The sequence below is a fragment of the Hemicordylus capensis genome, chromosome 17 (genome assembly GCF_027244095.1).
Source record: "Hemicordylus capensis ecotype Gifberg chromosome 17, rHemCap1.1.pri, whole genome shotgun sequence".
Classification (NCBI taxonomy): Eukaryota; Metazoa; Chordata; class Lepidosauria; order Squamata; family Cordylidae; genus Hemicordylus; species Hemicordylus capensis.
The window spans coordinates 11,947,055-11,966,568 of record NC_069673.1 but is presented as its reverse complement, the minus strand read 5'-3'; the positions used below and the strand labels follow the sequence as shown (position 1 = coordinate 11,966,568).

Genomic DNA, 19,514 nt, shown 5'->3' with positions numbered 1-19,514 from the left:
TGCTTCAGGAGGAGGTTTGGTTCATAACTCTCAAGAATTGATCTAACCCTATTTTAAAGCGGTGCAAACCAACAGCCACCACTGCATCTTCTTGAGAAAATCCCATGAGTTAATGATGCCTTGCATAAGGAAATCCTGTCTTTTATCTGTCCTAGATCGACTGTCTATTCTGTCCCATTCCTCCTTTACTGCCAACAAGGAAACCACCCACGCTAACCCCTCTGCCAATCTCGCCCACCCTTCAACCGCTCGAGTGTGGTGCCACCCCTCTAGTCCCTCCCTATGGCTTTCAAATATGCCCCCCCCACACCGCAATCCTCTCCCTTGGCCTCTGCCACTTTCGATCCTGATGATCACGCTCTCTCCCTCTCCCAGTTGGGGTCCTCGGGGCTCTGTTTTGGGCCCTCTGCTACTCTCTCGCTACACACTCTCCCTGGGCGATCTCATCCTGTCCCATGGCTTTCAGTGCAAGCTAGACACGGGCAACATTGAGCTCTGCCTCCCGCCATCAGGACTTTCTGCCACCATCCAATCCCACATCTCCAAACGCCCTCCTGGGATTTCTACCTGGATGCTTCCTCCACAGCTGAAGCTCAGCATGTCCAAGCCTGAACGCCTCATCTTTCCTCGCTCACCCTTCTTAACGGACAGTGTCACTCTCCACCAGTACACGGTCAGGTAGCTTCTTTTTTAATGCTTTAAGCTCACCAGCCTTGGCCTCTTGCATGTTAAGCCAATCACAAAATTCTCCCTTTAAAGCAGGGTTTCTCAACGTGTGGGTCCCCAGATGTTCTTGGACTTCAACTCCCATAATCCCCAGCTCCAGTGGCCTTTGGTTGGGAATTATGGGCGTTGAAGTCCAATTACATCTGGGGACCCACAGGTTGAGAATCCCTGCTTTAAAGTGTCACGCAAATACAGCCTGACCCTCGGCAAGGACTCTAGCCCATCCCTGGCCTCCTTGCACCTTGAGCGCTGCCACCTTCTCTGGTCTTCTCTTACCTCGCCTCAGTCCCCTCATCTCTGTGCCTCTTCTTCTATCGCCACGTGGGTTTCCCAACCACTTCCAGAACCTGCCTAAGCTCCATGGCTTTGCCCTCCCTAATCCACTCACACATCCCTGGCCCGTGGCCTCTGCATCCTCAGCCATCTGAAGGTGCTCTGCTCCCTCCGAGGTCGCTACCCTTGCTCCCCCTCACTGGCTGAAGCCCCCTCCCACAATGCCTCTGTGATGCCACCTCTTGTTTCCATGACATCCCTCATCAAAATGCACATTTCCCATTAAGCTTTCATCCTAATCCCCCAGCCTCAATGCTACATCGCGCCTAAATATGTACCTTAAATCACCCCTCCTCTAATCTTCCCTTGCGCCCACTTCCCTCCAGTTTCTCGGTTGTCTCCTCTGCGTTTTTTCTTTTAGACCAGAATCTGTCTTCTCACTCTCTGTCAAGCACCACGCACACAGATGGAATAATAAATTAACAACGACAATAGTCAAATTAGGGTTACCTCAAGTTCTAATATTATGGGAGAGGGAGGGGAAAAATCCTCTCCACCCATCTTCTGCTCACTATGCTTAAAGGTTTAAAAAACCTCTATAATATTCCCCCTTATTTGTCTTCTTCCTCAACTAAAAAGCTCCAAACACCGTTATTTGGCTGCCAATTTCTGCATCTTGGCCATTTCTACCATACCCCCTTTTGAGATGAGGTGACCAGTCACACACTCAACAATATCCCAAACGCCGCTGCACAGCATATTTATAGAAAAGCATTACGATTCGGTGACCCTCTTGTTTTCTGTCCCTTTCCCAACAATCCCTCGCATGGAACTACCATGGAATGAACGACACCGCTCCATCACAAACGGACAGTTCTCCACGGACGTTTTCCATTCTACACTTGCAGCTCCTAGAAGGCCAAGAACTGGCAACAGATACTTATTTTGCTCTTTGACTGGGGGTGCGTTTTAATACCCTGGGTGAAATTCCAGTCTCTGCCAATGTAACAGACACCACCTAGTTGTAGTGTCTGGAAAAAACAACACCACAAAAAAAAAACCCAGGAAGGAATCCAGTTGAATTATTTAAATGCAGATCAGCGATCTAGTTACATTTTTGTCCAAGAGCCACTTGTTTGTACTGATGGCCCACCAGCTTTGTGGAATCCTTTTATTATAAACAAGAGGGTGCGATGTGGAAGACGACCAGCCGTAAAGCAGGAGAAAGCAAGGGCTGTGCCCCCAACCAGGGAAGCCTGCCCTGCGTTTCGTCATCTCGCATCACCACTCCGCACTCCAGATGGCGAAAGGGCTCTAGGAGGTTCTTCTGCAGCATTGCCTGGGGGGGGACCAGAGGGTCCTGCCAGGTTATCTAACTCACTGAATAAAACAAACCGGGAAGAGACATCCAAAAGAGAAACCCAAGCAAGAGAAAGAGAGGCAAGGAAGGAGATCCGACTACAGCCACAGCACAAAGGACTTCATGGCAGGGTTCTCTAGTTTTTTCTCATCTGTGTGCAGACGGAGTTTTGTTCTGGGCGCGGCACCAAGGCGGTGCTTTTGTGCACATGCATTCAGAGTGGGACCCTCCTGATTCAATCGGAGTGGGATCTAAAATTGACTGAGTGGACACAAAAAGCGTTTGATTGCACGCACTTGTGTGCGCCTTAGAGGGAACATTGCTGCAGAGCATTCTCTGAAGGTGCTGGTCATGTGGTGGTTAGAAAAAACTGAGTGGGAAGGGGCTCTTCCACTCCCTTTAGGGGTGGGGGGCAGAGGTGTGTGTGTGTGTGTGTGTGTGTGTGTGTGTGTGTGTGTGTGTGTGTGTGTGTGTGTGTGTGGTGGGGAAGTATGTCAGTTTTCTGGCTAAAGCTTGAGAAGTTTCTGAAGCAGCTGTGCTCACGTACAGCTCCATGGGTGAAGAGACCACGGAGGACGACAGGAATCATTCCAAGGACACGATTCCAAGGTCTTCTAAGGCCGTGCATCATGATGCTGAGGGAAGGAGGCCCGTTCACGCCAGAGAGATGGCAGAGGAAGCCGGACGACGTGAGGCATTCTCTTGATGGGTTTTATTTAAAAGGTGAACATTTTAAAGCAAGCTATTTATCTAAACCGAGAAAGCCCAATTCCAAGCTGCTGCCAGACGAATGGGTGGCACCCAGAGACGGACCCCTCCTGATGGTCTTAATGAGCAGTGGGGATCTTGCTGAGAAAGGCGCTCTGTCAGCTAACCTGGGCCTATAGCCACCAGACTAGTAGCCACTGATAGAACTCCATGAATTTGTCCGAGCCCCTTATAAAGCCATCCAGGCTGGTGGCCATCACCACATCCTGTGGCAGAGAATTCCATAGGTTAATTATGCGCTGTGTGAAAAAGTGCTTTCCTTTGTCGGTCCTAATTTTCCTGACCTTCAGTTTCATGGGATGACCATGAAACTGTTGTGAGAGGGAGAAAATATCTCTGTCCACTTTCTCCACACCATGCATACTTTTATACACCTCTATCATGTCTCCCCTTAGTCGCCTCTTTTCTAAACTAAAAAGCCCCAGATTTTTAATTGATCAGGCACAGAAGTTAAGCCAAGTCTCATAAGGAAGGTGCTCCAGGCCCCTGATCATCTTGGTTGCCCTCTTCTGTACCTTTTCCAGTTCTACATACAATGACCAGAACCATGTACAGTACTCCAGATGTGGCCACACCATAGATTTGTATAAGGGCTTTTATATCTCTCCCGCAAAGTTGGATAAAACTGGCAATTCAAGATAACATGGAGCAGTTGACTCCACTTCCCCAGAACCACAAGGGCAGACACGCTCCTTATAGGAGATCTTATAGTATCTTCCCTCCCGGGCAGCCATTTCTCATTTGTATAAGGGCATTATTAGCAGGCCAGAGTGCTGTCAATGGTTGGGTGTTTCTGGGGGGGCGGATTGGTCTTCTTCCCTCTAGTAATAAATATATGGTGAATTCTGCCTGACCCCTGGGCCATGCAGGAGGTAAAAGGGGGGAGAACAGAAGGATATAAAAGAGGGTTTTTTTTTGGTTTGTTTTTAAAGATAAGGGTAAAAACGGAGCAAAGGGAGGAAAACTGGACAAAAGCAGACAAAGAAAAAGGAAAGGTATCAGGAAACCTTGGCTGGAAGAGATAAGCTGCCTCTGAAGCGAAATGCAGGACTATAAGGACTGGAAGGCTATCTTTCCGAGGCTATTTAAGCTTCTTTGTACTAATTATCATAGTCCTGCCTACTGAAGCACATGGGAAAGAGAACCCACGTAAGATGCCCTCACCCAGCAGCAGAGAACGCATTTTTCTCTTCTCTTGCCATCTTTTTGCTTAACATGCAGCCTGAGGAAGAGTTCTGTGAAATTGGAGAACATGCTCACTACTTTAGGAACATAGGAAACTGACATATACTGAGTCAGACCATTGGTCTATCTAGCTCAGTATTGCCTTCACAGACTGGCAGTGGCTTCTCCAAGGTTGCAGGCAGGAATCTCTCTCAACCCATTCCTGGAGAAGCCAGGGAGGAAACTTGAAACCTTCTGCTCTTCCCAGAGCGGCTCCATCCCCTGAGGGGAATCTCTTACAGTGCTCACACATCAAGTCTCCCATTTATAGGCAACCAGGGTGGACCCTGCTTAGCTAAGGGGACAAGTCATGCTTGCTCCCACCAGACCAGCTCTCCTCTCTTGATATCACTTGGTGATATTTTAGTTGGCCCTAATAAAAAAAGCACCAACTGTTGCTCAAAACTTGTGAATTCTTCTTTTGGTAAAAGAGCCTTTTCAGTCACTGCCTACAAGAGACCCTTCTCAGGGCAACACAGCAAGGATAGATAGAGATGCATCAATACCTGCTTTGGTTGGGCTGGAGAAGCCAAAGCCCTGAGATGCCACGCTCCCTCCACCAGAACTGAAAGTCCCCGTTGGCTTCTGCTCGCCAAAAGAAGAGGAGGAGGAGGCGGGGGAAGGGGAGGAAGGGGTAGTGGTGGTGCCAAACCCGCCTCCAAAAATCTTGGCGCCACTGTTTCCGAAAAGGCTTGACGTATCTGAGGCAGGGAAAAAGAAGGCTTTGTTTACATATCAAGAAAGTGGAGCCCCTTCCTTACTCAAAACCTCCCAACATCCTGAGAAAACCCAAGTTTTTTAATTGCACCGGCTTTCGCTAGATACCAGACTTGCAAACAGCCACTTGCCTAAGGTGAGCACGTGTCTTTTTCAAATGAAAGAGAGCTGTCGGTATGCCACAAATGTGGATTATTAGACTTATCTGCCCCGCAGAGAGGTGTGTGCGTGTGTGTGTGTCTTCTGGAACAACAACAACAACTTATATACCACTGTTCAGTAAAAGTTTCCAAAGCTGTTTACAAAGAGAAATAATAAATAAATAAGAGGGCTCACAATCTAAAAAGAAACAGACAGACATCAGCAACAGTCACTGGAGGTACTGTGCTGGGGGTGGAGAGGGCCAGTTACTCTCCCCCTGCTAAATAACGAGAATCACCAGGTTAAAAAGGTGCCTCTTTGCCCCAGTTAGTAGGGGCCTAAAAGTTCTGGAAGACTTTTATTCCGGAGGACTTAATTCTCTCACTAGCAACATTTGCTGCACACTCTGGAATACTGTTCCTTTTGCCTAACTACACAGTTTTATCTCATTACCCAAGCCACCTGCAACACACTTTGCAGACAGTTTGAGCCAATCTCTTGTGTCTGGAATTAAAGAGGTCCAGGCAAAAGCTTCATGGCATTGAGGAGTGCTACAGGTCCATCACAACAAGCAGGGTTCCACTCTCTGAAGAGCAGGAGACACCTGAAACCACCAACATTTATGGGCAATTCCCAGTGTCAAAATTCCTATCAAAAATGCTAGAAGTCAAGGCCACCTGTGAGGATTAGCTGAGAAATAAATTATGGTGCTGAACTTCTGAGCTGAGGATATTCAGTTAATAATGAAGGATTGGACTAAGAGTCTATCTCGGGGGTTTGCAACCAACCATGGTCCTGTGACCGTCCCATGAGTCAAACCATGGTTCTTTTTTACAGACCAGTTCCGGTGTTTTAGGAATGACCCTCCACTCCACAAAGGGTGCCCCCTTCAACCCCGCTCTCTGCCGAAAAGGGTTCAGGTGCTAATGTGCACCCTGACTGTGGGACCCAGAGGCTAGCAGTGGGTGGTCACTTGCAACCGTTTGTCCACATCTAGGCCTAAACATCATGTGTGGTTTGAACACAACCTGGGAACATGTTGATGTTTTGGCCTAGATGTGGACAAACGGTTGCGAGTGACCACCCACTACTAGCCTCTGGGTCCCACAGCCATGGTGCACATTAGCACCTGAACCCTTTTCGGCAGGGAGCAGGGTTGGAGGGGCACCCTTTGTTAAGGCATTGTCTCTACGTGAGGCTCTGGAGTTTGGCCAAGCAGGTCTTCTCTGAATGGATTCTGGCTCAAGAGGGTGGTGAGGGCGCCAGCATTCTTTGGCTACTTGCATCAGGAGAGGGCCACTCTGACCCACTAGAAGAATGAGGAGTGGACTCTTTGTGGCATTTTCCTGTGTTTCAGCAGATGGCAGAGTGTTTGGGTAAATGTGGATGGGAAAGGCAAAGGAGAGTGCTTAAGCTCAGCTGTAGTTTGCCCTCTCCCGGGAGGAGCAGCAGCAACCCGTGTACGGAAACATTCCTCCCGTGTAGAAGAACGCCACCCCGGTTCCTCTGAGCACATAGAAAATCCTCTCTCCAACTCAGCTGAAGCACATACGGATGCTCTCAAAACTGGGAAGTGGACCACAGGAGAGCACGTTCTCTCCATCATTCATTCATTCATTCGATTTCTACACCACCCGTCCAAAAATGGCTCAGGGTGGTTTACACAGAGAAACAACAAATAAATAAGATGGCTCCCTGTCCCCAAAGGGCTCACAAGCTAAAAAGAAATGTAAGACAGACCCCAGCAACAGTCACTGGAGGGATGATGCACTGGGGGTGGATAGTTGATCTCCCCCTGCTAAATAAAGAGAATCACCTACGTTAAAAAGGTGCCTCTTTGCCCAGTTAGCAGGGGTAGTCCCCCCTTTCATCCAGCACAAATGTCCTTCAGCAGGACATTTGAAGTTCAGCCAGGTTTAAGGCTTATGTTGGCACCTACCTGAATCTAGGTTAAGTTAACCAGAACCTTTAACTGGTGTCACTCAGCAACCGGAGCAGGGGGATGTCTTCCCAAGAGACATGATTTCCATTTCCCAGTCATTTCCGAAATCAAACTTCTGTGGATCTCCTGGTGCTGTTAAGGTTTCAGGCTGGCCTGAAACTTGGACCCAGCCCATACATACATGCAAGTCCCTTGGTTTCTTGCTGTTCCAAATGTGAGCAGGCTATCAATACAGCACTCCACTGAAGGAGTGCAAGATGAACATCCCACCGAGGACTGAGCCACTCCCATGGAGTAGGTGCCATTTGGTGCTAGTCATCCCAGGCAGGGCTGGGCAGTGGCTGAGGGCACACTACTGACCCCTCTACACGCCACAAGAGAGCTGCTCCATCGGTGCCTCTTCTCTCCCAGTCCTTCCCACTGCCAAGGGAAGCCTCGCCATGATCCTTAGGGGAGAACTCACCCAGGTAGGAGAGGGGCCCATGGAAGGCAAAGCCCCCCCCTGAAAAAAAGCCTAAGGGGATGGATGCACATGTGAGGGGCCAAGCCCAAAGCAAAAAAGTAAAGTCGCAACACGTGACCGCACTTACTCGGGGTGGCAGATGATCCAAATCCTCCACCGGCGGAACTGAAAGGGTTTTTATTGGCAGCATCCTGGCTTGGCTTTCCTCCCAGGCCGCTGAAGAAGCCGCCACTCTTCCCACCGCTTCCAGAGCCAAAGAGACCCCCACCAGAAGAGGACTGCTGCAAGGGAACGAGATCAAAAAGGAAAGATGTCTGGGCTGGCTCTGATCAACAGGCTGGAAGCGGGCTCTCAGGAAGGCGCCAGCAGCCGCCGCCCTCTGAGGATTGGGGCCAGGACCCAAAGAGGTAATATGTAGGGATGCCGTGGACTTGGGTGGAACCAACAGGATCTGGAGATTTCCCCTCTCTAATAACAGTGATCTACCACTCTTCCACACAAGTGTGCCGAAAGCAGTTTACATCAAAAGGAACCCAACGAAACGAACACATGGCAAAAACAAAGGCGAAACATAAAAAAACACAGCCAACTCCCAAAGGCTTGGAGAAATCAAAACGTTTTTATCTGTCTTTGAAACAAGCGACGAGATGAGTAAGGTAGACAAGTGGGCCTCCTGGGGAAGGAGATGGCCCAGCACTGGGGCCATCCAGGAGGCCTCGCACCTACTGGGTGACAATCTGGTTTCCAAAAAAAAGATGGGACTTGGACCAGGCCTTAGGCAGCTGCTCTAAAACTTTATTTGGCAGGATGAGGCTCATAAGGGAGAAGATGCTCCCCTGGGATGCCCAGGTAGGCAGAACAGAGTGTAGCAGCAGCATCTGAGCTACCTTCTGCTATATACCACCAGTAAAGACCCAAGTGCCCGGCTGATGCAGGATGCGATCTCCTTGCAGCAGCCAGGTCTCATAGAGGGCAAGCAGCCCTCTTGCCTCTGGGACTGTGAGCACAGCAGACACATTACTATCTCCGGCCAGAAATTAAGCTAGACCCACATGGCGCATAGACTAGGCAGTCAGGTTTGCAGTGAAGCATTTAAAGAAAACACGGATACCTGAGCAGTGCAAGAACTCCCCACAATGGCCAGATTCCTAGCGTTGGGTCCCCAGATGTTAGTGGACTTCAGCTCCCAGAATCCCCAGCCCCAGTGGCCTGTGGTTGGGGATTCTGGGAGTTGAAGTCCAATCACATCTGGGGACCCAAGGTTGAGAATCCCTGGTCTAGAGAGCTCCTCGCCGCCAAGAGCTTGCCACAAAGTGCTCCTTTCCCTGCACAGTTGCAACTCGTAAATATCGGTGAGGTGGCTGGGCCAGAACCTGACCTGATGCAAACTCCAATGCAACATTTTAAGGCGCTGACGAGTCTCAGACATGTATGACTGAGCAAGATACTCAAGTGCTGGGAGCCAGCAGAGACACTTCTGACCTGGTATCTCTACCCGGACCAGCTTTCCATCAAGGTGACCCACCTCCACTTTTTACCAGCCGGCCAGGCTGCCAGCACCATCCAAGCCCTCAGTCCTGCCTCAACTGGCTCAGCCTGGTTCTTTGAGCAGGTGCGGGACAGGGGGGTATTCATAGGAACACAGGAAACATGGGAAACTGCCATATACTGAGTCAGACCATTGGTCTATCTAGCTCAGTATTGTCTTCACAGACTGGCAGCAGCTTCTCCAAGGTTGCAGGCAGGAATCTCTCTCAGCCCTATCTTGGAGAGGCTGCCAGGGAGGGAACTTGGAACCTTCTGTTCTTCCCAGAGCAGCTCCATCCCCTATGGGGAATCTCTTACAGTGCTCACATGTGGTCTTCCATGCAAATGCAACCAGGGTGGACCCTGCTTAGCTATGGGGACAAGTCATGCTGGCGACCACAAGACCAGCTCTCCTCTTCCCGGGCTGCGGGGTCCAGCGAGGCCCTCCACTCCATCAGCCATTGCCTCCCCGCACGCTACCTTTCCCTGTCTCTGTACACGGATGCTGGGGGCATGTCTGGGTGAGCTCAAGGGGCCCCTCGTCCTCTCCAGCTGGCGAGCGCTTGGTCCACGGTCTGGATGCTTCCTTTTTTCTCCCTCGGGAGCGAGGGAAAGTGCTTCGCCGGCCGGAGAGCGCAAGGGCCATGCGTTTGCCACGTCCCCTGCGCTGGCGTGCTGATGTCGGGGGGGGGGGGGGGGGGAGGGCGCGGCTGGTGCGGGGCGGTGTGCCTGGCAGCAGACCGCGAAGGCCAGAAGTTCCCTACGAGCTGTGTGAAGCAGGACTTGGTCCCGAACCTACAGCATTGTACACGGTGAATTAAAAAAAGGAGCACCCCCACTTCCACCCCGCCCTGCTATTTGCCTGTCGAAAAACCCCCGAGGCAGTCATTTCGGAAAGGTTACCTGGCCGAAGAGGTTAGTGCTGGAGTTTGTTGCCTGCCCGAACACAGAACCTGTGCTGCTGGAACCAAATGCTGGGGAAAGGGGAGGGAAAGAGAGAAAGAGCGCTTTAGTGCCCGATGACGACGAATATTTATAGATTATAAATATTTACAGACGGCTTTTCTACACAAGTTCCCAAAGCGGCTTACATAGATAGATATAAATAAATAAAGCAAGTAAGTTAACTAAGTTAACTAACTAAGTTAACTAAATAAATAAATAAAACTAGTTGGGCCGGGCACAGAGCATCTGCACCTCGAGTTGCCGCAGCCATTTTCTCTCCCCCGCCCCTACTTATTTTCCTCCTGCTGACTGGCTGTGCTTTGTCTTGCCGGCCGGCGGGCCTGTTGCTCCCCGCTGCCCGCTGCTGCAGGCCATCGCTGTTCCCCCCCGCCGCCACGCCCGTCCCCGTCACTAACCCCCCCCGGCAGCTGCTTGCAAACTCTCATAAGAGCTGGCCACACATGGGACTAGTGACGGGCATGTTTAACGGAATTATATATTAAGAAGATGCTCCCTATCCCCAAAGGGTCCCCCCTGGTTGCATATGAAGGAGAGACTAGAAGTGTGAGCAGTGGAAGAAACTCCCCTTAGGGCATGGATTCTCAACGTGTGGGTTCCTAGATGTAGTTGGACTTCAACTCCCATAATTCCCAACCAAAGGCCACTGGGGCTGGGAATTATGGGAGCTGAAGTCCAACAACATCTGGGGACCCACACGTTGAGAAACCCTGCCTTAGGGGATGGAGCCACCGTTCTGGGAAGAGCAGAAGGTTCCAAGTTCCCTCCCTGGCAGCATCTCCAAGATAGGGCTGAGAGAGATTCCTGCCTGCAACCTTGGAGAAGCCGCTGCCAGTCTGTGAAGACAATACTGAGCTAGATAAGACCAATGGTCTGACTCAGTATATGGCAGCTTCCTATGTTCCTGGAAGTAGGACCAGATATAAATAATAAAACATGCGCCATCTCAGGAGAGGCCTTTCCTGCCGTGTAAGACTAGAAGGGGGGAAAATACCTCTTCTAAAATGCTGCCTGCTATCTTGTTTTATTGTATTAAAAATCATTTAACTTCTGAAAATAATGTGTTGTCTTTTCAGTGGGTTAAAGCCTTAATGTGTTGTATGTGTATATATGTACGTGTGTGTGTGTTCGTTCTATAATACTGAAAAGTACAAAAATGTTTCACCAATTTCTCATTATAATACAAAGCCAGTCAGGATTCTGCAAATATTAGAAAATGGTGTGGAGTAGAGACTGATTATGTATTATGAGAAACGAGTGTGGCCTGATATTTTTTACATGGCTGGCCCGTTAAGAACATCTGGATGCTTGAGACCAAAAACCTAAAGTGCAGCCTCTCATTAATGAACATAAAACACGTCACTAGGAAGTGCTCCTGCTCAAGCCCCACTGAAATACTCAGGAGCTGTGCAAGAACTTGGCAATGTCCTTAGGCAGCTCCCATTCATTTCAATATAGGAAGCTGCCTTGTACCGAGTCAGACCCTCGGTCCATCCAGCTCAGCATTGTCTGCACAGACTGGCAGCGGCTTCTCCAGGGTTGCAGGCAGGAGTCTCTCCCAGCCCTATCTTGGAGATGCTGCCAGGGAGGGCACTTGGAACCTTCTGCCTGCAAAGAAGACACTCTACCTCTGACTGACGGCCTCTGCTCCAAGCTTCAAGGAAGCTGGTGCAAGACAAATTTCCAGTGGATATTGCCGGAGAGTGACTGTTAATGAAATAATTGCCTGGCTGCAGTTAAAGACACCTGAAATAGCTACAGCCTCTGAACAAGACCTATGTAATGCACATTTCCCTTGTGCAGGGAAAACCTGAGTTCCATTAATTACCTGTCCCCATAAAAGACAACCAAGTGTTTTTAATTAAAAGAACGCCACAGCTCATTTCAAAATGCATGCCTTGCAGCAGTCAAAGTGAGGCCCGTTCCTGTAATCAAGGCACCAGCGTTCATCTCCCTTCTCTCACTTGCACAGTTCAAAATGTTCTTTTAACATAGTAATTAATAGGGAGCTCTTCTGCAAATTTACGTCTTGCCTAATTAACCTAATTAGCTTTCCGGCTTGCTGTGGCCTCCGGGCAGTCGACTGCTCCCATTCCTGTGCAGGAGAACTTCCTGGTGGACTGAACCCTTCACTGCCAAGGAGCTTCAACTGTGGCCTTCCAGGGACACCAGAAGGGCATCTGGAGAGGTCCGCCTGCAGTTGCCACTGGCTTGTTTGGTGGCTACTCAGTGTTAGGCCTTCTCCGCTGCTGCCCTGAAGCTTTGGAACGTGCTCCCTGCTGAAATAAGAGCCTCCCCATCTCTGACGACTTTTAAATAGGCAGTCAAGACATTTGTTCACAGGCTTTTAATTAGATCCCGTTTTAATTGTGTTTTTAATAGTGTTAACATTTTAAATTTTAATCGTCGTCATGCTTTCATCTTTCCATCTGTTGTTTTTATGGTTTTGCTGTAAACCGCTTGAAGATTTGCATTTTGGGCAGTATACAAATGTGTTAAAATAAAATAAATAAAATAAAATAAAATAAATCACCTCTCCTATGACTACAAATAAAAATGGCAGGCAAAGGTTTCTGGACTGGGCCAACCACATTTCTGATTTTGGGCAGTGGAGGGAGCTATTCAAGACAGGGGAAAGGAAAGTCCTTCTTTCACTGAGTGACTAGGACTGTCCTGAGGCTTCAACTGTTCCATCTGCCTATGACTAAACCAAGAGTCCCCAAGGAAGAGGCGCCTTCTTGTTTTCTAGGCAGCCTATGGAGCAGCAGGTACCCTCCAAGAAGAGGCCCACACCCACCCACCCTGGCCAGGGTGAGGATGAAGAGGTGGCCTCCTAAAAACAGATCACAGGCACTATTATCTACTGGAAAAAACACTTTTTTTGGGAAGTGCTGCAAGTTTAAATAAACCGAATCACTCAGAGATGCCTTTTTAGTCTGTTTAAGAGGCTTTAAAAATGACTAGTGAAAGGCTGCAGCCCTCCTCACAACCAGGCTGATCTGTTGCAGTTGCCGCCCACCAAGGGTCCTGTAGACCCTTAAAAAGCCCAAGCACAGCTCCCCGGCTAACTGTGTGCCAGGCCTGCGGACAGCCGACCATTGGTCTATCTAGCTCAGTATTGTCTTCACAGACAGCCGACCATTGGTCTATCTAGCTCAGTATTGTCTTCACAGACAGCCGACCATTGGTCTATCTAGCTCAGTATTGTCTTCACAGACAGCCGACCATTGGTTTATCTAGCTCAGTATTGTCTTCACAGACAGCCGACCCTTGGTCTATCTAGCTCAGTATTGTCTTCACAGACTGGCAGCGGCTTCTCCAAGGTTGCAGGCAGGAATGTCTCACAGCCCTATCTTGGCGATGCTGCCAGGGAGGGAACTTGGGATCTTCTGCTCTTCCCAGAGCGGCTTCATCCCCTGAGGGGAATATCTTGCAGTGCTCACACATCAAGTCTCCCATTCAAATGCAACCAGGGCAGACCCTGCTTAGCTATGGGGACCAGTCATGCTTGCTGCCACAAGACCAGCTCTCCTCTCCTGAGAAGAGCCATGCAGTGGCCCCTGCTTGAAAAAAAACCAGCAAGGATCACAGCCTTTAACACTAACAGAGTTATACGTCTGTATGGACTAGAGCTCACGTCAGCAGATGCTCGAAGGGCTGTCCTCGAAAGCTTATGACAAAACAAATCTGGTCGTCTTTAGGGTGCCCAAGACTCCTCCCCGTTCGGACTTAACCTGCCCCCTTACCTGAAGCTTGACAGAAGCTGAATCCAGGCGAAGAGGTCGGGATGGTCGCGGCAGGGCGGCCGAAGACGGAGCCCCCCTGTCCAAAGCCAGCACTCTGTCCAAACGCGGGCGCGGTACTTTGCCCGAAGAGCCCGCCGCCGCCGGCAGCCGAGGGCTGTCCAAAAGAGAAAGAACTGCTGGCGTTGGCCGCGCCAAAGACATCCCCGCTGCTGGACGCCGGGGGGGCAGAGGCAGCAGGCTGGCCAAAGGCAGGCGTGACTCCAAAGGCGGCCTGGTTGAAGGCAAAGCCGCTCGACGTACTGGCGGGCTGGCCAAAAGCGGGAGCTTGGCCAAAGGTCGGCTGGCCAAACCCTGCCGCAGTCGTGGTGCCAAAGGCCGACGGGCTGAAACCGGCAGAGGTGGCCGCGGCAGAGGTGGCCGCCGGGGCGGCCGTGGACGGGCCAAACGGAGAAGACGCCGCCGCCGCGGAAAGCTGAGCAAAGGCGGGGACGGTGGAGGGGTCTAACGCGGCATCGGTGGCGGGCGGGCTGAACAACAAGCTGGAAGAAGAACTTGAAACGGGGGGCTGGGCCAACACGGAGGGACCGGAGGGGGCCGCTGTGAAGGCAGAAGCGCCGGTGGCTGGAGGCTGGGCGGGCGGAGTCAGGTCTGACGAGGATGGCAGCGTGCCGCTTGGTTCAGAAGGCTGGGAGGCCCCTTTTTCGGGAGCGGAGGTCACAGGAGCCGGCTGGTCTGGGGAAGGGGCCGCGGGCGCCATCTCAGCCTTCGCGTCACTAGACACAGGGGCGGGAGCGGCGTCTTTGGTGGCGGCCGCGGAGGCAGCATCGAGGCGGACCGCATCTGCTTCTGCTGGCAACGGGGTGGGGAAAGCAGGCGGGTTGGGAGGAGGTTCAGGAGTCTGGGCTTGTGCGCTTGCAGGCACAAGAGCATCCGCCGGCGATGGGATTTCCGGTGCTGGCGCGGTCTGGACGCCGGCCTCTTCTTTACTCGTCGGCGGCGAAGCCGCGGCTGTCGCCGAACTCAACAGGCTGCCAAACGAAAGCGATGCCGATGCGGGAAGGGACCCGGCGGGAGAGGAAGGCGCCGGCACAGCACTGGCCTGCGGAACTCCAAACGCAAAAGTCGCTTTGGGGCCGGACGGAGCTGCTCCGAGGCCAAAGATGCCGGCGGCCCCCGAGCTGACCAACTGGACGCTGCCAAAGATGGTGCTGCCACCGATGGCCGCGGATGCCGAACTGGGAGCGGCCGCTGAGGTGGGAGCTGCCTCTGCAGGCTTGCCGGCTTGCGTAGCGCTTTCGAGAGGAAAGCCAGAAGGTACGGTGGCTGCTTTGGGCGGCTGCCCGCCCGCAGCGTTAGCGGACGGCGGCTTGGCAGGGACGACCTTGGCGTTCTCATCAGCTTGGCCGACTCTTAGTCCAGAGAAGCTCCCAAGCGTTTCTCCAGCCACGGCGCCCTGAAATGCAGGATCTCCTTGTTTTAATGGCACATCTTCCAATCTGCTAGATGTTGTAGAAGGAACAGACGTTGCCACCGGGGCTGGCTGGCTGTTGGCCTGGCAAGGATCTCCAGAGCTGCTGCTCATTACGGACACCCCCGAGAGGCTGGATGGCTTCACAGACCCAAAAGCGAACGAGCTCTCCGGAGCAGCCCCAAATTTCATGTTCCCGCCGAGGGAAATTGCATCAGGCTGGCTTGGCTCTTTTGTAGAGGCGGCAGTTACTGTCGAGGTACAAGAGAGGCTCCATACAGTGAACTCGGGAAGGCAACACTCATGGTCCACTGCTCTGGCCATCCCTATCAATCTCCTCTGAGCAATATCACCATCTCTCTGTGGTGTTCAACTATACTAGGTATCACTGGATAACTCAGCTACACCCCAGAATAGGTTGCCTGTTGCACCCCTGCCTGATTTACTGCTCTGGGATCGCCTCCTTTCAATTGATCTCTGCTGAGGAGGTGGTGCATTCATAATACTTTAGAACTGGAAGGGACCCCTGGAGGTCTTCTAGTCTACCCCCCTGGAATCTGCTACAGCAGGGGTTCCCAACTGGTGGCACTCCAGATGTTGCTGAACTACAATTCCCATCATCCCCAGATACAAGTGATCAAGGCTGGGGGTGGTGACGGGGGTTGTAGTCCAGCAACATCTGGAGTACCACCAGTTGGGAATCTCTGTGCTAAGGCATCCCTGGCAGAGAGCTGTCCAGCCTCACTGTTTGAAAACTCCCAGTGAAGGGGAGCCTGCTACTGCACAAGGCAGACAAGGGTTCAAAAGCCCTCACTGGCAGGAAAGTCCTCCTAGTGTCTCGCTACCTCTCTGCAATGGACACAAACTGGATTGTGCTCTCAATGCAAGACACAGAAGACTTCTCTACAGGACCAGAATCGCACAGTAATGCATCTTCGGTCATGAAATCCTACGTTATCTTAGCCTGCCGCGTGAACTTACCTTGTAACGCAGCAGGGTCAGAAGCGGCAGGGGACGAGGTGACTGCAGCGAAGTTAAATCCAGGTCTAGACAGAAACACACACATATATACACTCACTAGAACATTTTCTTTGAAGAGTTGCAGCAGGAAGAGGAGGGCATGTGTTTACACTGCAAATATATCCCTTCTTGAAAATGGTTTAAAAGCCATTACTCCCTCTCTGGGCTGGGAATTGTAGTTTGTGCAAGTGCTAGGAATCTTCTATCCACAGCCTGCACAATGGCTCCCCTACAGAGAGTGTTTTTGTTATTGCTATTCCATTTTCACTGCTCTGGACTGTTTTGATTTCAATGTTTTTAAATACGATTGTTCAATACTCTGGGGGACCCTGGGCTACACTGGGAAGTGTAGTCTACGGCTTTCCCTAGAGCTTTATGACTGGGGCTCAACAGGCCTCGGTTTCTCTTAAAGTCCCTCTCCCCCCCCCCCCCACGGCCAAGAAAAGTACAGCACTGGACAGAAGTGGGAAAACTGAAGGGTGGCTTGTTTGTGTCACCCCCCTCTGCAAAGTTTGCACACACACCCCGCCCCATTACTAAAAATATAGTGAAGATCACGGTCTCCGCTAGGCACTGGAAGGCCAAAAGGGAGGGAACGCCAGAACTAATTGGCACACACAGGCCCCATGTCAAGCAGAACATAATTGCAGAAGAGAAATATGGTCTTCTTCACAGCTGCCCTGGAGAGAGATCCTGAAATTGAAGTGAACTGCTTCTACCACCAGAAGATGGCAGATAGGGCGATGAGGCGGGGAGAGAGTGCCAATATGCTCCAGCCACTAGGTAATACTACCCAATTTGGCCTCTGGACCTATCTAGTGCACCATCTACATTTAATATTGCGCTTTACTAATAGAAAGACAACCCCCTCTCTCTTGCATTTCTGACTTTTCACTCGGTCTTGCAAGGAGCTGGTGTGCTGTGATTAGAGCTGAAGATGGAACAGAGTGACTGCCAAACTCTATTTTCTAGAAATGTGGTTTCCTTGTCCCTGAGGCCCTCTATGCACTCCAAGGTCACAGCCCAGCACCGAGAAAGGCTAATCAGCTTCCGTCTGCAGCTCTCCTCCTACACTCCCTCTTCAGACTTTTATTTAATGTTTACATGATTGTTGTTGAATTGTTTGAGTTTTGATTTTGAATGCTTTTATTTTGATGCCTGGGACTGTGATGTTTTTATTTTGATGCCCGGGACTGCCTTCAAGAGTGCTTTGACGATGCATGTCCTCTTTGCAAAGCCTGTCTTTTCTGGTACAGCCCCTGGGTCTTCATGCCCTGCTGAAACTCTGCTGAGGGACAAGCAACGGAATCAAATGCAGATTCTTGTCTCGCTCACCCTTATCTTTATTGTCACCCCCTTCCTTTCTTGTCTCTCCTGGGCCACATTTCCGATCATAAGGTCTCAGGGCAGGATTCCGTTGGCTCTGCACTCTGGAAAGCACCCTGTATATCGATGGCAGCGCATAGTACATCTCTATGGAGAGGAGAGCTGGTCTGGTGGTAGCAAGCATGACTTGTCCCCTTAGCTAAGCAGGGTCCACCCTGGTTACATATGAAAGGGAGACTAGAAGTGTGAGCACTGTGAGATATTCCCCTCAGGGGGATGGAGCCGCTCTGGGAAGAGCAGAAGGTTCCAAGTTCCCTCCCTGGCAGCATCTCCAAGATAGGGCTGAGAGAGACTCCTGCCTACCACCTTGGAGAAGCCGCTGCCAGTCTGGGTAGACAATACAGAGCTAGAGAGACCAATGGTCTGACTCAATATATGGCAGCTTCCGATGTTCCTATCGCAAGACAATAGAACTATGAAGGGCTCAAGCTCATACAGACCCTGAGGAGGCAAATGCAAACGGTTTGTTGAACTGGGCAGCAGGGACAGGGGTGGATGTTGCTGCAGAAGCGGCCACAGTTGCAGCTGTCTTCATCGTGCCTTGCCCTGGAACGGCAAGAGGGGTGAGAATTAGGGACACCACACACACACACACACACACACACACACACACACACCCTCCCCAGCAGATCCCAGGAAAGGGCATTTTCGACACCAGCATCGCTTTTACTAGCACTCGTCCTCGGAGCCTTAGTCAAGATCTTCAGAATCTGACTGGCAGAAGTAAGCCAGGGTCCACCCTGGTTGCATATGAATAGGAGACTTGACGTGTGAGCACTGGAAGAGATTCCCCTTCTTAGGGGATGGAGCCGCTCTGGGAAGAGCATCTAGGTTCCGAGTTCCCTCCCTGGCAGCATCTCCAAGAGAGGGCTGAGAGAGACTCCCGCCTGCAACCTTGGAGAAGCCGCTGCCAGTCTGTGTAGATAACACTGAGCTAGATAGACCAAGGGCCTGACTCAGTATATGGCAGCTTCCTATGTTCCATCGGCTCCCACAGAGACCAGCACTGGCCTGTGCATCAGTGCTTGATACAGGCAGCCTCTTGCCCACCTTCCCAGGAGCAGTGCTCACACTTCTACTCTCCCGTTCAAATGCAACCAGGGCGGACCCTGCTTAGCTAAGGGGACAAGTCATGCTTGCGACCACCAGACCAGCTCTCCTCTCTAGTCAGGATACGGTACAAGAACAAGGGCCAGAAAAACAGCTGGGCTCCCAAGAACTCCAAGGGGCCTTGAGGAAGGCCAGGGATCCAAATCCAAAGGGCAAGAATGGGATTGTGCATAACTCCCCTGACCTGAGGAATAATCACCCGCTGAAGAGCAAACAGACAAAGAGGCACACGTTCTGACACTTTGAGCTTCACACTGCAAAGGATGACCATGAAGGATATGCAGAATGTTCCCAAAGAAGATGACAGTACAAAAATCTCTCTCATGGTGCAAGGAAAGACTAAAGGTTTTTCTCAAGGACACCCAGTCCTCACCCCCTTTTTTAACATAAACGAGCCACTACACACAGACTGCTGCTGACACACACTTGTCATCCAGGGAGCAAACGGCATGTTTAGCTGGTTCTCCAACAGGAGAAAATGCCACCGCTTTCTAAGGTTCTGGGATGGAGGTGCAACATTTGGCCCTTCTCCATTGTTTTGAAGAGACACCAAGGAGAAATACCACGTTTGTGTTTGCCTGCTGTAAATAAAGGCTGAGAGGAGCACAAGGCCCTTAATTTCCTTCGTCACACTGTAGATTAAGCCTGGGTAGAAGTATGCTGGACTGGAACAAGGACAC

At 51.1% G+C, this 19,514-nt stretch overlaps 1 protein-coding gene across 2 annotated transcripts in view; it reads right to left on the bottom strand.

Annotated features, from left to right (window-relative positions):
• The window catches only part of NUP214 (nucleoporin 214), a 60,020-nt gene that overhangs the window by 7,672 nt on the left and 32,834 nt on the right, over positions 1-19,514 (bottom strand). The window contains exons 27-32 of one of the 2 annotated variants that reach the window (XM_053282155.1): positions 18,165-18,270; positions 16,300-16,364; positions 13,851-15,569; positions 10,045-10,115; positions 7,742-7,895; positions 4,858-5,052 (exon numbers count right to left, since the gene is read on the bottom strand). In XM_053282155.1, the coding sequence (XP_053138130.1) occupies positions 4,858-5,052; positions 7,742-7,895; positions 10,045-10,115; positions 13,851-15,569; positions 16,300-16,364; positions 18,165-18,270 (2,310 nt within the window). The remainder of the gene's footprint in view (positions 1-4,857; positions 5,053-7,741; positions 7,896-10,044; positions 10,116-13,850; positions 15,570-16,299; positions 16,365-18,164; positions 18,271-19,514) is intronic. The other variant, XM_053282156.1, reaches the window with a different exon arrangement.